This window comes from Ambystoma mexicanum, chromosome 12 (assembly GCF_040938575.1).
Source record: "Ambystoma mexicanum isolate Mex_15411 chromosome 12, UKY_AmexF1_1, whole genome shotgun sequence".
In the NCBI taxonomy this organism is placed as follows: Eukaryota; Metazoa; Chordata; class Amphibia; order Caudata; family Ambystomatidae; genus Ambystoma; species Ambystoma mexicanum.
The window spans coordinates 587787904-587803096 of NC_090936.1; the positions used below are offsets into that span (position 1 = coordinate 587787904).

The following is a 15193-nucleotide window of genomic DNA, read 5'->3' on the forward strand; positions in this document are numbered from 1 at the left end:
GGAACAACATCCCAAAAGATATAAGAAACACCAAAAATCACCTAAAATTTAGGAAACTACTAAAAACCTGGCTCTTCAACACCACAGACTCAAACTGAAAACCGAAACAGAAAGGAAAAGGGATGAGTAAACTGGAGTGGGCACGGACAATCCCATTACAGACTGGAGACATCTCACTATGCGAAGAAGCTCCAACGGCACTTGGACGAAGGAGGCCAACACAGGCGACACCCAAACTGAGAAGGAGTCAACATCCCACCCAACAACTGCACCATAGTTACCAGCAGGTACCAAAGTATAGTGAAATTATTGAGATATTAGCAATCACCACACTATCTGAACTGTGGACATGGGCAGGTGCACTAGCTGTATGAGTAGGAAAGGAAGACTGGGGGAGGAAGGGGCCTCTTGTGAAAGGGACCTCTAAGGCTGGACGGACCCAGATCAGGACAGAGGTGCAGGGGTGTTCCCAAACCCCACCTGAGGAGATTACAGAAGCCCAGCGCCTCAATTCAAGATAATGATGCCTACTAACCAATTGTACTAACAATTTCACCCCCTCTGCATTCACCTCTCAAACTCCAAACCAAACACAACCACAAACCTACAGCACAACAAACCGCAATAACTTCACTACACTGCAACAACAAAACAAAAACACACATAGACCTGCACAACAGTACACAACGACTACCGCCGCAAAACACCCCAGGCACAGCCAACGGACCCACCAGGCTGAGGCCGCCAACAGCACATCACTGCTTTCTTGCACTTTTCCAGCTTCTTCCCACTAACCACCCCTCCCTTCCTCTTTCAGAGCCGCCAGAGGACCACTCCGGTGGTGATAGTGCTCAGTACAAATGTCCTTTAACATTTACATTAACATGCCAAAACCTCTGGCAGTTAAAACACTACAACGGGGAGGATTGTCCTTGCCAACATACACATATTGCAGCAGCTCCATTCACTTAAAAGGCGACCAATAACGTAGTAGATAGCACCACAACTTCACCAGCCTTGCAACCCAGGCTTCCCACACCCTCCGCGTTACCATGTTTAAGTTCTGCCAATAATTCCTCTAAATCCGTGCAGCCAGCTACACCATGAATCGCCCCTCGACTCCCATTCGCCCTTCTTCAAGGCACAGTTCACACCACAGAAATACCCACCACCGTTTAAAATGGGGTCACATTCTCGTTGTGCGCAATACCTTTGCAATATATCGTTAGTTTACCTATTTCAATAGGGCAGAAATTCGAAAATCCCTACCCTCTACAGCACTTGCCATATCATCAAAAAATCCCTACCTGCCCAACGTATATTCATACACTATCACTTAAAGCGTAGATTCGCCCTGGTCCCATCCCATATATTACTACGGGAGAACACCACCTCCTTACGCTCCAACACTGAACACCTGGACTGCCCCACTATCCCAGAACCACTACTCGCTCCCCTGTCGACAGGCGAACTGCTTCTATCACCTACTAGCAAATTCCTATTCTTCTTTTTCAAGGGAACAGTTTCCTACCCTGCTACCAAGTACTGGAATCACTAGACTCCGAAGAGTCTCTCATGGTCCGATTCTCTCAAACTGTCCAAATGTCCATGCCTAAATCCTGCGATTGCCGCAGATGGAGTCCAAATGACCAAATCCCACTAGCCCCCGAACCGACAGCCCACTAACTCCTGCAGGCTACATAATAGGATGCACCTGACGTTGGCAGATGACGAACTGGCGTACAACGTGCACGGCAGCAACACAAAATGTTCAAAGTCACGTGACGTGCAGGAGCTGGTGCTAGGGTCCGTTTCTTGAACGGGAACTAGACATGACCGTTCCGTGTCAAGATACAGGATTCAGGCTGGAAATAGGCTCTGAGAAAGCTAGACAGCAGCTGTTCAATCTGGAAGCACAGTTAGGACCTAGTGTCCAGTTCAAAGTACAAGGCTGAGTGGGGTGTATGGTTGGGAGACACGGCGCACAACCTGTGGCTGCTGTCAAGGCAGAGGCTCTCGGACGGGATCGAAGACTGACCCCTTGGGGAGTTGTCACGGAGAGGTGCTGGTGGTTAGCGTCTAGGGCAGTAACGGTTGAAACCTTTTTAGAGAGTTTTTGGGACTAAAGAATTTCGTCTACCATGGACAGTCGGTAGCAATGCTGCTCTTGGGTAGGAGGCTCTGATGAGGGTGTTAGGCTAGGGCAAGAGGCAGGGCTGGAGCTAGCATATGGGACAGGTCTGATGCTATGCACAAGAGACAGGAAAGAGATGGGCCCCTGAGTGGAGTCTGTCCGAGGCTTTTTAACAGTTCCAGCTGTGTTGGACCCCACAACACCAGCCATTGACAGTACATTTATTTAAAGGAAATACCTATATTTTGCAATCATTTTGTTTCTGCTTATTTTTTTCTTTTTTGCACTTCAGGGAACTCGGATTTCTTAGATTGACTTTTTTGGGGTGTAACGCTGGTTGGACCCTCATCAGGATTTCTGAGCCCTTCATAGCTTCTACCTATGTTACCATGATGTCTCGTCCGCAGATCATCCACAGTGGCCACTTCATGGTCTCTGAGCCTCATGCTGACCGTGCACTGGCAGCAGGTGGAACAGAGGAGGACGATGATGAAGATGATGACGATGTGCCAGCAGAGTCTGTGGTGATGGACCTTTCAGAACGCGTCCTGGTGGAGCTGGGTCCAGAGCCGACCTGGCGGGGCAAGAAGGGTGCTTGGGAGTATGACTTTGACACAGTGAATGAGCGCACCTGCCAAACCTACAGATATGGTCCAGGCAACCGCGGTGGCTACCTGAGCATTGACGCCTCACTGACCAAGCTGTTCGAGTGCATGACTTTGGCATACAGGTGAGAAAGCCATATTATTTACCAACATTTCATTCTTCATTTTGCATGGTATATCCTTCCAGCAAAAGTGGTTAAGATAAAAACAATAAAATAGTTTTTAAAAAAAGCTTAGAATAGACCCAAGGGTTGTATAGTCCTGTATTATCAAGGTTGAAGCAGGAGTAGCTAGAGTCCATGAATAAAGCAAGCTAGTAAATTAAAATGTGGTTTGTCCTTTTATACAAGTATTTTTCCATCAATTGATTTTCAAATCAGACTTGATGGTGTGACCAGCAATGCAGCAAAAGAGGTTGGTCCAGGCATCGTGGCACGAGACAGAATCAAGCATTGACGTGAAGAGGAGGGCAGGATCGTTCTATGGAATAGTGGGTTTGAGTATTAGGGTCAAAGAGAGTGGGTTGGGTGGCCAGAAAGAAGCAACCAGTGTGTAGTTTGGGGAACCAAGTCCAGACGTTTGGAACGTGAGATGGGGTTGCAGAAAATGTTGCACAAGTCACCCTCTCTTCTCCTTGCTCCCCCTGCCCTATTACCAACGGGGTTCTTTAGGGCCCTTCCCTATCTCCCCTGCTCTTCAACAGCTACCTGAGTCCCCTCCTTGCTCTTATCTCACATGACCTATCCTGCTACAACTACAGTGATGCCACCCAGATAATCTTCAAGATCCTTAAGACCTCTTCCATCTCCCATCCCGACCTTGCCTCATGTCTCGCAGAAATCAACAACTGGATGACGGCTAACTACCTCCTTCTCCACCCTGGTAAAACCGAAATCATGATCGATGGGAAGACAGCACTCTTCATCACAACCCACCCAATGGCTGTCCTTCCTAGGCCGTCCTCCCATCGCACCCACCACAGTAAAGAACGTGGGATGCACCATTGACGCTGATCCACAACAACGCTGTGTCTAGTTCTTGCTAGCTGCTATCACACACTACTATAAGACACAGTGCACACAACCTCTGCCATAAGAATGCAACTATCGTAGACAACAAAATTCGGTCTAGCTGGGCACATAATGAGTTGCCTGCACTCGCATACTACCTCACAGCACCCATCTACATGCCCACTGAACATGGGTAGATAAGAGGGACTTGGCCACACCTACCTACCTCATTTTCGCTAAAGTGCACACATGCATAAACTCCTCTGACAAATTTCTCATACCTTGGACTTAGGTTCCCTGAGGGCGTTCATCTACAGTGCTTTGAGGCCATACCAATGGGAAAGGCGCTATACAAATGACAAATGACATTAGACAGCAATACAGTGTGGGTTGGGTCAGGAAGTAAGAGTACGGCTTTAGGGAAGAACATTGTGACACAGGTTCCAAGTCTAGTGCCCCCAGTCAGCCCCAGTCATTATCCCCTTATCTGGGAAAGCTTGTCTTGTCAAAGGACTATCTGATCTAATCTGCGGGCAGTTGTGGGTTTAGTCTGTCCATTCTAGGCTGACAGGCTTTGGGTTTATAAGAGGCGTAGGAGGTCCTAGACACAGACCTTTTTGGCCAGCAACTCATAAAACCCATGTGTTTGATTGATATAAACAGAATATGGTAATTGTTCCCTTGCCTAATTTTGAAGTTGCCATTAAGATTTGTTTATAAAAAAATGTAGATCCTCAATGGTATGTAGACTATAAAAGAAATAACCCAGTCCTAGTTGTGTCAAGGTTGTGCCACGGTCTGAATATATTTGTGGGCTAAGCACTTCTGATTGTCACATGCTTGCATAAGCCCTTATTTGGGAGCAACAATGCATAATTCTGACGATTAATGTAGACATAAAGCCTTTCAGTAATGCAGAGGAGGTATGTCCTTCACATCAGCAAAGCTTTGAAGCATAGCCTGTAACTCCAGGCTTTTCTTGAGGTTTGTGTAGCGCAGAGCTTATCACCTTTCATTTAGCACTTGTAAGATTTGCCTAGCAATCGACTCATGGTAGATTTCGCTGCATCGTGCAATTCCTGGCTCTGTTATCCTGGGGAAAAGGGTGTCTAAACCAAAAATATTTTGTGTTCTCTCATAAGTTCCCTCATAAGCACTGACTCGCAACTGTAACAGCAGAGCAAGACGATTGCCATGATTAGTAATTTATTTTTATTAAATTCCAAAAGCAGACACCAACAAAAAAAATATTATACACAGGTTAAACAAATACAACATAACATAACGGGGCAAACAATGAGACATCAAGGGAAAAGGCCTTCCTGTCAGATAGCACAGCCAAAATTAAATGAAGCACATATACACATAATAGTAGGCAGTGTACACTAACATATTACAGAAAACTCAGCCCTGCATAGCTTTTTATAAATCAGGTCCGTTGGGCACCTCCACAAACCCAACAATAAGGGGTCCAGCTAGACGATCACATCCACCTCACGGGTGTCGCTCATCCGAGTGACCAAACATTGGTTGGAGGAGGGCCTTCCAGGTTCCTGGTAGGCTCGTTCATACCCCTCTGCAGGGCCCTGTACCACTCCCCAGTTTTGGACGTAGACCACTCAATGAACTCCTTCCGCAATATTGCATAGTTGGGGCAGGCACTCTCCCTACAGAACATAGCGATTCTCCTTTTTGCAAGTATACAAGCCAGATCCATATGTTTAACTATGTGTCTGGCCTTGTCGGGTCGAGGGTACGTACCCAGCAGGCACCCCATGGGGGTCCACCCGTTTCTTCCAACCCCGGCATCCTCCAGGTTCCGCTGAATATTAAGCCAGAAGGCACTCGCCTTCGGACAAAGCCAAAGCATATGTAGGAAGTCAGTGGGCTCACCACCGCCCCATGGGCATTCTGGGGACACTTGTTTATTGATTCGAGTGTTCTTATGTGGGGTCATGTATGTTCTATATAGCACATTCAACTGCAGAATGCGAAAACTGTCCTTCCTAGATACCTTTTTGGTAAACGATAACACTGTGTTCGATTGCTTCTCATCAAACACGCATTCCAAGTCAGACTCCCATGCAATTTTGTACGCTCACACTCGTTGTCAAGCTCCGGTATAAGTGGGTGACATACTTCCACCCATCTTCCAGATCATACAAGGTAGATAGTACAGTATCACATTCAGGTTCTTCTGGCCAGACCGTCCACTGTCCCTTAGAAAATATGGTAATTCTCATGTAACCCAGGAATTGTCCCTTGTGCAGCCCGTAATAATCAGCAACCTCTAAAAAGTCCCTAACCATTTCGTTCTTAAAAATATCTCCCCACGTAGCAAGAACCACCCTCTCCCATCGCAGGAACGTGACTAGGTCACATCTATTCTGGCACTGGCCTGCCGACAAGAGCATATGTGGGGAATACACATTCTTTGAACCAATAATCCTTTGGATTCTACAACACTCTCTCTGCGCCCGACCCCCAAGTCCAGCAGGTGTGGTTTGCACAGGACTCCTCTATCCACGACCCACAAAACTTGCTCAAGAACAACCGGTCTTAGTGCCCCACACGTCAATGAGGTATTCGGCGTCCCTTCATTCGCCAGCCACCCAGCGAGAAACGGCGCCTGAGCAGCCAAGTAATACAGTTCAAACCACAGTAGCTGAACCTCACCATATTCACACCTCAGTCTTAAAGTAGGTAACGCTATTCTGTGCCTCTTCCCTCTCCAGAGGAATCCCATCACAAGAGAATCCAAGGATCTAAAAAAGGAACCTGGTATGAGGAAAGAGTCATTAGTAAAAAAGTATAATAGATGTGGCAGCACCACCATTTCTGTCGGCGCAACTCACCTCATTAGCGAGTGGCAACCGGCTCCAAAACTTCATTGACTCAGAGATTCCCTTCACTGCAGCAACCATATTTATCTCATGCATATACTCAAGCTGGCGTCCAATCTTCACCTCCAAAGAACAAAACGACTGCAGTTCCCACTTAATGCCCAATGATGGTAGATCGTCCATGTCACGGTCACCCAGCCCCGCCAAGGGGAAGATACAGGACTTCTTCCTGCTAAAGGAAATACTTGTAAGCTTTGCAAAGTTATCTAGCACCTCCATCACCAGGGGACGATTATACTCTGGGTCCTGCAAATACAACAGGCAATCGTCCGCATATAGCGAAAAGAGGTGTCTCGTCCGATCAAGCAAGATCTCTGCATCCGCAAACTCTGTCCTCAAATACACCGCCGGGGACTATAGCGCCAGTATATACAGCATGGGCGAGAGGGGACAACCCTGTCTGGTACCCCTGCAGATGTCCCAGGTGTCAGACATATGCCTTCCCATGCGTACTCTGGAAACAGGGTTAGAATAACTTAGCCTAATCCATCTAGAGAATCCCTCTCCAATTGCGACAGCCTCCAGCACAGCAAACATCCAATGCCAGTAGACCTAGTCAAAGGCCTAGATGGCGTTCAATGATACCACATTGTTCGGGACCTCTCAATGATGTATTGAAGTCAGCCTAGATTCATGGATGTATTTCTATGCGGGACAAAACCAGTCTGGTCCTCATGGAACAAGGAGCCAATAACACGCTTTAGTCGGCCGGCCAGCAAAGTCGTCAGGATCTTAACGTCCTGATTCAGCATCAGAGAGGCCTAAAGGAATCACACAAAGCAGAGTGTTTCCCGGGCTTAAGGACCAATACTATCATGGACTCGCACATGCTATGGGGTAGGTGACCAATGTCATACGCCTCCTCAAACACCTTGAGGAGAACAGGCGCTAGTGCCCAGCAGTAGGTCTTATAATACTCTGACGGCAGCCCGTCCCCACCCGCAGTCCTACCCGACTTCAGCGACACTATGACCCCTTGTTATTCTCCCACAGTTATGGATGCCTCCAGAGCCTCGGCTTGTTACGGTGACTCTTTTGGCAGTTTAATGTTCGCCAGCGTGAACGCAAACTCATCCATATCCACAGGCACCCTAGCACAATTTAATGACTGATAGTACCTGCTAAAGACTTTGTTAATCACCTTCTGGGACCTCGAGGTCTCCCCACATTCATCCACCACCTCCGTTACCACATGTCTTGGACACTCATTCTTACACAACCATGATAGCATCTGCCCCGACTTGTCACCCTTCTCATGCATCCTGGATATAAATGTGCCATAATCAAACCTTCTGAGGCGTTCCCAGAGTTCCACACAAGCAATACGCAAAGGTAACAGTTTTTCTTCATCTTGACCTCCCCCCAACCCCTCTATTGCCCTTTCCAGCTCCTTTTTATCTTGTCTTCTAGGTCACCTAGCTCAGAGACCAGCGTCTTCCTGATGCCTCCTGCCTTGGCTAAAGTGTCTCCCTGGACCATCACCTTCAGGGTCTGCCAGACAGTGCTCCACCTATTCACACTACCAATTTTGACCTCAAGGAATTCCCTGAGCGCTTCCTCCAGGTGTCCCCGAAACACATCATCAGAGAGGGCATTCGCCACGTTGGGATTGGAGGAGCCAAGCCCTGTGGGACCCAAGTGGTTATCAATGGGAAGTGGTCAGAAATGGACCTCCCAGCATATTTCACATCCACACTTTCCTTTCCAGTAAACAGATAATCCTGTTATGGACCTTGTGTGGCACAGAGTGATAGGAGTAAGACCTACTGTTCCCTTTAAGATCCCACCAAATGTCTACCAAGAACAGGCCTCGCAATACAGTGCCCATGGTCTTGGCCGCAGGAGAGGAGGGCCGTGCAAATCTGTTGTCGGACCTATCCAGACCAGGGTCCAATGTACAATTAAAATCCCCCTCCAATCCACCAAGCCCCCCTCGGATGTGTCAGCCTCTCGTATAAGGACCAGAAAAAGGTTTAGGCGCCATGATTTGTGGCATAAGAATTCACAAAGCAGATCTCCCCATTTTCAATGCAACCATGAATGACCACCATCCTACGTTGATTGCCCACGTCTGCTTTGATCAGTTTAAACGGTACAGACCCAGATATCCATATCATAACGCACCTGGTGTACATTGAGTACGATGCCCCCCACTCCTGGCCGCCCCATTTCGAAATAACTTTAATGACACCTTCCTTATTGAAGTGCGTTTCCTGTAGAAATGCTACATAGATAAGTTTCCTACGTAAGTAGGAGACAATCCTAAGCCATCTCAAATATGAAGACATTGCCCTGACATTCCAGGACGCAATTCTAAGTGTGGTCATCTTTAATCAATATTGCGCCACCCTAAGGCTCCCACAGCACCCCCCATCCTCCCTCAGGCCCCCCACACAGCCATCCTACAAGCAGCCTCGATACCCAGATCGAACACCCCCTTCCTTGAGTCGCCACCTTAATTGTGCCCAACATTAACCAATACAGAGTAACGAAACTCAAAAAGCACCAAATCAGAATAAACATTGAAAACAAGTGGCTCAACAGAGGAATTCTGATCAAGCCTTCCCACCCCCCAAGAGCAGCAATGCACCCGGGGTCCGCAGGTATAGTGGAGACTGTCATAGCGGGCTCCACCATTGGCACATCTGCCTCAAGTCGTGATTGTCCGAGCTTTACAAAGCAATCCAGGAGTTAAGTAGGAGTCCTCGTAATAGGCTCCCAATATAGTATTACATCATAATGATGCAGACCAGATGTTCCATCATTGTGGGAAGTTCTGTTCAATCATGTTCTGCTGACTCCAGACTCCCTTGATCTACTTTCTGGGCACAGTGCCATTCCGTGCTCATCCATTCACTGGATCGCATCCTTGGGGTGTTAAAAAAATGGGGCCTTGCCGTTGTGCAGTACCTTAAATTCTGCTGGATATAGTAGCATGTATCTAAGGCCCTGGCTGCATAGCCTCTCCTTAGTAGGGACAAACATGTTCCTCTTCTTCTGTACCAGCAGAGTTTAGTCCGGGTAAGTAGCTAGCTGCGATGTTCTGTATTTAATTGTGCACCCTTCCCTGTTAAATGTTTAGATGACCTCCCGGTTTCTCTAGTTGAGGATAAGTGCAATGATCGGATGGCGGGAAGCACCCGGTGGCGGGCTGTGGGCCAATGATCTATGTGCCCTCTCAACTATGAATCCCTGGCACAGCTCCCCCTCTCCTATTTCTTGCAGTAGGAGGTTTCCTCTCCCTCACTGAGTCCCATTATCTGTACGTTGTTCCGGCAGGACTGTCATGATCTCTGCTTCCAAAAGGTCAAGGTTTTCCCAACTCCCTTGGAAGCAGATCCATAACCCAGGTTCCGAGTGCCAACCAGTCCCAATTGGGACCTTTTGGACCCAGTCCTGGCGCCAGTGGCACCAGGCTCATAAATATGCCCAGTCCCAGCGCTGGAAGCGCCGGGCTCATAATGCTTGGGTGGATTTACCTGGAGCAGACCATGCTGCTTACTTGCCTGCCAGTTGAGCCTCTGATCCTCTTCTGTTTGGAACTACTTTTCCTGTTGGGTGGGGCAGGAGCCACTCCCTAGATTCAGAACACTGGAACTCTTCTGGAAAGCAGGAACTCTTTTCTTACCTAGGCGTGGCTGTGGAAGGAGACACCTAAGCACTACAGGAGGCTATTTAAACCACACCCGATGGATGAATCTTGCTTTGCGTTATTCTGCATCCTCTGCAGCAGAACGCTCATCGTGTCTTCTGCATCTGATCCTGGGCCTAAGGAAAAAGGCTTACCATCCTGAATCCAGTCTTCAGCAACACCTATAAAGACAAGAAAGAACAGGTTAGCATTATGGTCTTCAGTGACAGCTCTTCACTTACCTGGTCCATCGGCTGTCACCAACGCCTCGCGCTGCATTCCGGCATCTGAAAGACAAAGGCTTACCTACCTTTCGTGCGCTCCGGAGGTCTTCACACTGCATTCCGGCATCTGAAAGACAAAAGCTTACCAACTCTTCGCACGCTCCGGAGGCCTTCGGCGCTGCATCCCGCATCTGAAAGACAGAACAAGGTGTGTTTAAAGACATTGGGGAACTTTAATACTCACGTGCCATTACTCCTTTCCACATCTAACCCAGTGGGTATTCCGGCACCCTGCAGCCGCTCCGAACTTGTACCTGCAAAATAAAAAGACAGTTAGAGCGCATCGTGAAGCAGGCAACAAGCGCTTACTTACGTGCTTCCAGGCGCTTCTATTCATCACACGGGCTCCATCTTCAACTCACTTCAGCCCGTCATCCGCCATCGCCGGAACCCTGCAAAACAAGAAACATCATTACTAAAGACATTAGAATTACTCCAAACTTACCGTTCGTGCAGTAAACGACGGACAGCAGTCCTCTGAAGTCAAGAGGCCTGCTCCCCTTATCCAGTGAAGAAACTGGTTACAGCACCCTGCCCCGAGGCAGATGGAGAGCACGGCGTTCACTTACCTAAGGTGAGAGCGTTAACCTTTGGGGTTCTACAGGAGAAGAGAAAGGGAAGAAGAGAGAGACATTCAATAACCCAGTTCCTTAATCCCATATTTTCTATCTGCAGACATCTTACCCTTCAAGTCAGACATACAGTGCACAGAGGTCCAGCCCAAAGAGCCAGCCCTGTGTTACACATCACCTTTGAAGATACGGTATACGCCCAGTCAAGACCGGCGCCTCTACGGGAATCAGGTGAGCGTTACAGGACTTGCTCTTTGCGTCCTCAGATCTCTGTTCCAGGACTCTAATCTTGCTCTCCAGATCCTGCACCGTAACCTTCAACATTGGTTTGCACGTTTAGAAGTTGTTCCTCATTGTCCGCGACCTTGGAGGACAAAGATCTCACATCCTGCCGTAGCAGGTTGACATACATTTTGATCTCATCAATTTTATATTCAATAGAGGTTCGTAGTGCAGCGATTGCAGCCAATACTTTGGCCTTTTGTGCCGGTGGTTGCATGCCATCAATTTGCAGTGCATCTTCTGCCTCACGAAGGGAATCCCTTTGGGAGTACTTGGGGCCAAATGAGCCCATAATAGTATTTTTCTGGGACCCCTTATTCTTGGTATTCAGCATTTAAAAAATGCACCAATCTCTGTACGACGCCCCCTATCTTTAGTATGCTCCAAGCAGGCAATATTTGTCAGCACTGATTCCCAGCAGGGTATCGGCCAGCCAAGAGCGTTCCCAGGTCAGTGGAAATGCTGCAATACTCTGATGTCAGTGCACAGACATAGTAAGGGGTGCAGAAAGCATGACCCACTGTGACTGTTCATACAGGCATCAAGCTCACCCAGTGTACCAATGTCTCCTTCGCTAATTCGTCTGCTTTAAGGCGCCAGCTATCAGAGGTGTTAGGTATTGCCAGGAACCACGGGCAAGTGAAACAGCTACCCTTTCGTCCTCCAGACGTGGCAAGCTTTTAGTGCCATAAGGGTTGTGCAGCGCAGTTATGTTTCAAAAGGGGGTACCTGGTTCCAGGGTATGCAGCCCCCAGCCGGCCCACACAACCATGGATGGGAGCATGCCCCCACCTAGCTGGAAGGAGCTGGAGTTCAGTGGATGACTGTCCCACAGTGACATGCAGTATGAATTTATATTGAAATTAGACCAGCGATCCCGTGCCTCCAGCGTGTGCCATGCCAAATCCCACAAGTGCCCCTCCCTCAGCCTGCAGTGTTGAGAGATGCAGAAGAGCCTCAATAGTGCCTGGGCCCCTCACAATGCCTCCTAGTCTGAGCAGTGTATCGTGTCAGCTGTCCCCTTCCAACGCACCGCTGCAGGAAGGCACTGCAACGCCAGTTTGTCACACAGCTGAGCTCAGTGCAGAGCAAGAGGTTTCCCCTTCTCAGTTGTTCGCCACACCTACTCATCTGCTGATACCCCCCGCTGTCCGGGTAGGCTGCGGCGTCTTGCAACCTCACCTTTCAGAGCACAGCCCTGGTGATTGCAGTGTTCCTCCGACAGCGTATCTTCTCATCATGTGGTCACCCCTCCTGCACGCCCGGAGCACCCTTCCCAGTGCTGGTGACCATAGGACTGACCGCAGGGCTGCTCCCCTCTTCATTCCAGCAGGAAGCCTCACATTCATGAGAGTAATAACGTACCAAGGATCAGCGCTGGGTTTCTTCGCCCCGGGGTGTATACAGCGGCTGCCTCCAGGGTTCAAATCACTGCCGCCGGGGGAACCACTACTGCCACCATGTTGGAAATCTTGGCGGCTGCGTATTTCTTCAAATATCTCATGAAGGGGAGCCCAAATCGGCGCAAGAGCAGGCACCCCGCTGACAGACCCTTCCGATATCATATACATCAGAATATTCTGTGAGACGTCGGTAGAGCATATCAATGTCGGGATCTCTTTTGGGAGCACATATCTGAGGCTCCTGATGGCATTGCAGCAAGCAATGCCCCCTCTTGCCACGATTAGTAATATGACACGGTAGAACTGTGTGAAACCACGATTGTATAGGCATTATAGCATGGTTATGATAAACCATGCCCCTCAAGGTTTTAGGATGTTCTTTTGGGAAGTAAATGCAAATGTAACCAACTAAATGTATCTTACTTTCTGTATGATTCTTATTGTGTAAACGCCTATAAAACCAAGGAGAAATCGGCAGCGTTCTTGGGCCGCATTTTTCTGGATTGGAGCACACTGCTGGTTTTGATGTCTATTTCTCTAAAGCTGTGTAGAAGTAGATGTCAACTCTGTTGCTTTGATAATCTTATTGCATTTATTGGTTAGGTTTCCTCAAGGGCATCTCGAAAATGCTCTCTTTTTGCACTGTGTTGTTTGCAAAACAGCAGTGCACCGTTTTGTCACTGCAATCTAGCCCCAAACTCAATCCACTCTTCGGGTAGTGTGAGAAACCTGAAGGTGCTCTCACATCTACTCCCCTGGGATCTTCTGTTCAGGTGGCCAGGGATCCCAAACCTGGAGGTGGACAAGCGAGGGAGGTTCACCTGAGTGGAGGGTCCTTCGGGATTGGAGAGAGGGTACCTGAAGGCGAGCTATGGTATCCCCCCCTTTCCTGATAGAGGAGAGTATAAAAGGTGGAATTCAAAAGCACATAGAGAGTGCGGTTGCAGAGTGCGAAAAGATCTGAGGAATTGCTGTGCTGAGGAGCGAGAAGCCGAGATGCTGACAGTGATGAAGATCCCCAGAGTCTTGCCGAGGTGACTGTGCAGTACTGGGAGCCCTTGTGGGGGAAGGCTTAAAGCAGGCGCTGCCAGGGAGCATAGGCGGAGCCAAGCATGAAGGCTGGCGTATGTTGAGCGGAGCACCCGGGGAACTGGCAAGTTGGTTTTCCTGATTGGGGAAAAGCCGCCGAACGGAGCTGGCGAGACCCGGTAAGTGTCGGGAGACACTAGGAACGCTGTAGCGCTCCAAGGGACCTTGGAAAGGATAACGGTCTACAAAAAAAATGAAGGATTACATTTTCTGAAAAGTGCTGTTTAAGCCCGCACCATTGAGCATTGACTGAATACGGAACTGCATAAAGGTACTATTTAAGTATCGCAGCATAAGTTTACAGTTATTGAACACCGAACTGAATGAAAGGCACTATCCTGATGAATACAATGTGACATCACATTTACTGAATATTGAGTTGTGTTTTGAGTGCAACCAAGTAAATGCTGAAATGATGGAAAAAGTTAATGAAATTAAAGCTGTTACATGATCTGACTATGAAGTGCTAAAAAAACTTTATGAACATTCTGGGACAATGGAAGATATCAAATAGCCCTCGCTGAGAAAAGCACTTTAAGGATACTGCGAAACACCTTTAAGGAAATCTGAAGAGTTTTCTTGAATATTACTGAACAACGGCTTCGGGGAAATTTATGGTTGCGCGAAGCTAACCAAAGTACAGGTCAAACAGACCCTGTATTTTCTTGTGAACAGAGGAAACAAGTAAATTGCTCAGTATACATTTTGGGGAAGGGAGCCCTGAGAAACAAAGTATATTTGAACTTGGGGAGCGGGAACCCAAGACCCTCTTTTGATGCAAATTCTGAAACCAGTGAATCTTTTAATTTTTGTATTTTTATTTTTTGGTGTTTTTTTTTCTTTTCCTTGTGTTTGGCCTACAAAAGTAAGCTTTTCACAATTAATACAATAGAATCAAGTAAAACGTTAGTCGTAAAAATTATATAACATTTCATCATCATCTTCATCACAATAAAAACATAGAAAATAAGTAGAGACCTAGCTCCAGCCCACTATGTAGTAAAAACTTGGTTTCTTCCCCCAGATAACCACAGAGACTCATTTAGTTAGTTTCAAGAACACCGATAAGAAAGCATACACTGCCGGAATCAGTTTTGTCGAGTTTCCCCAAATTAACCTGATGTTAGTGTTTTATCCCACTTGAATCTCCTTTCCATGGTAGCTAATTGGTTCAGGCGGAAGCGAAGGTAAAAGGCCCGAATATTTGGGCAGGGGAAAAGTGATGGGTACATCAGGTTCTTCCCTCGCCTCCTTTTGAACCCTGCATACTTCCTATGAAG

At 47.8% G+C, this 15193-nt stretch overlaps 1 protein-coding gene across 1 annotated transcript in view; it reads left to right on the plus strand.

Moving 5' to 3' along the window:
• The first annotated feature begins 1773 nt into the window (after window positions 1–1773).
• Window positions 1774–15193, plus strand: part of LOC138513838 (MLX-interacting protein-like) — a 652779-nt gene continuing 639359 nt past the window's right edge. The window contains exon 1 of the mRNA XM_069628950.1: window positions 1774–2864. Coding sequence (XP_069485051.1) covers window positions 2524–2864 — 341 coding nt within the window. The 5' untranslated portion in view covers window positions 1774–2523. The remainder of the gene's footprint in view (window positions 2865–15193) is intronic.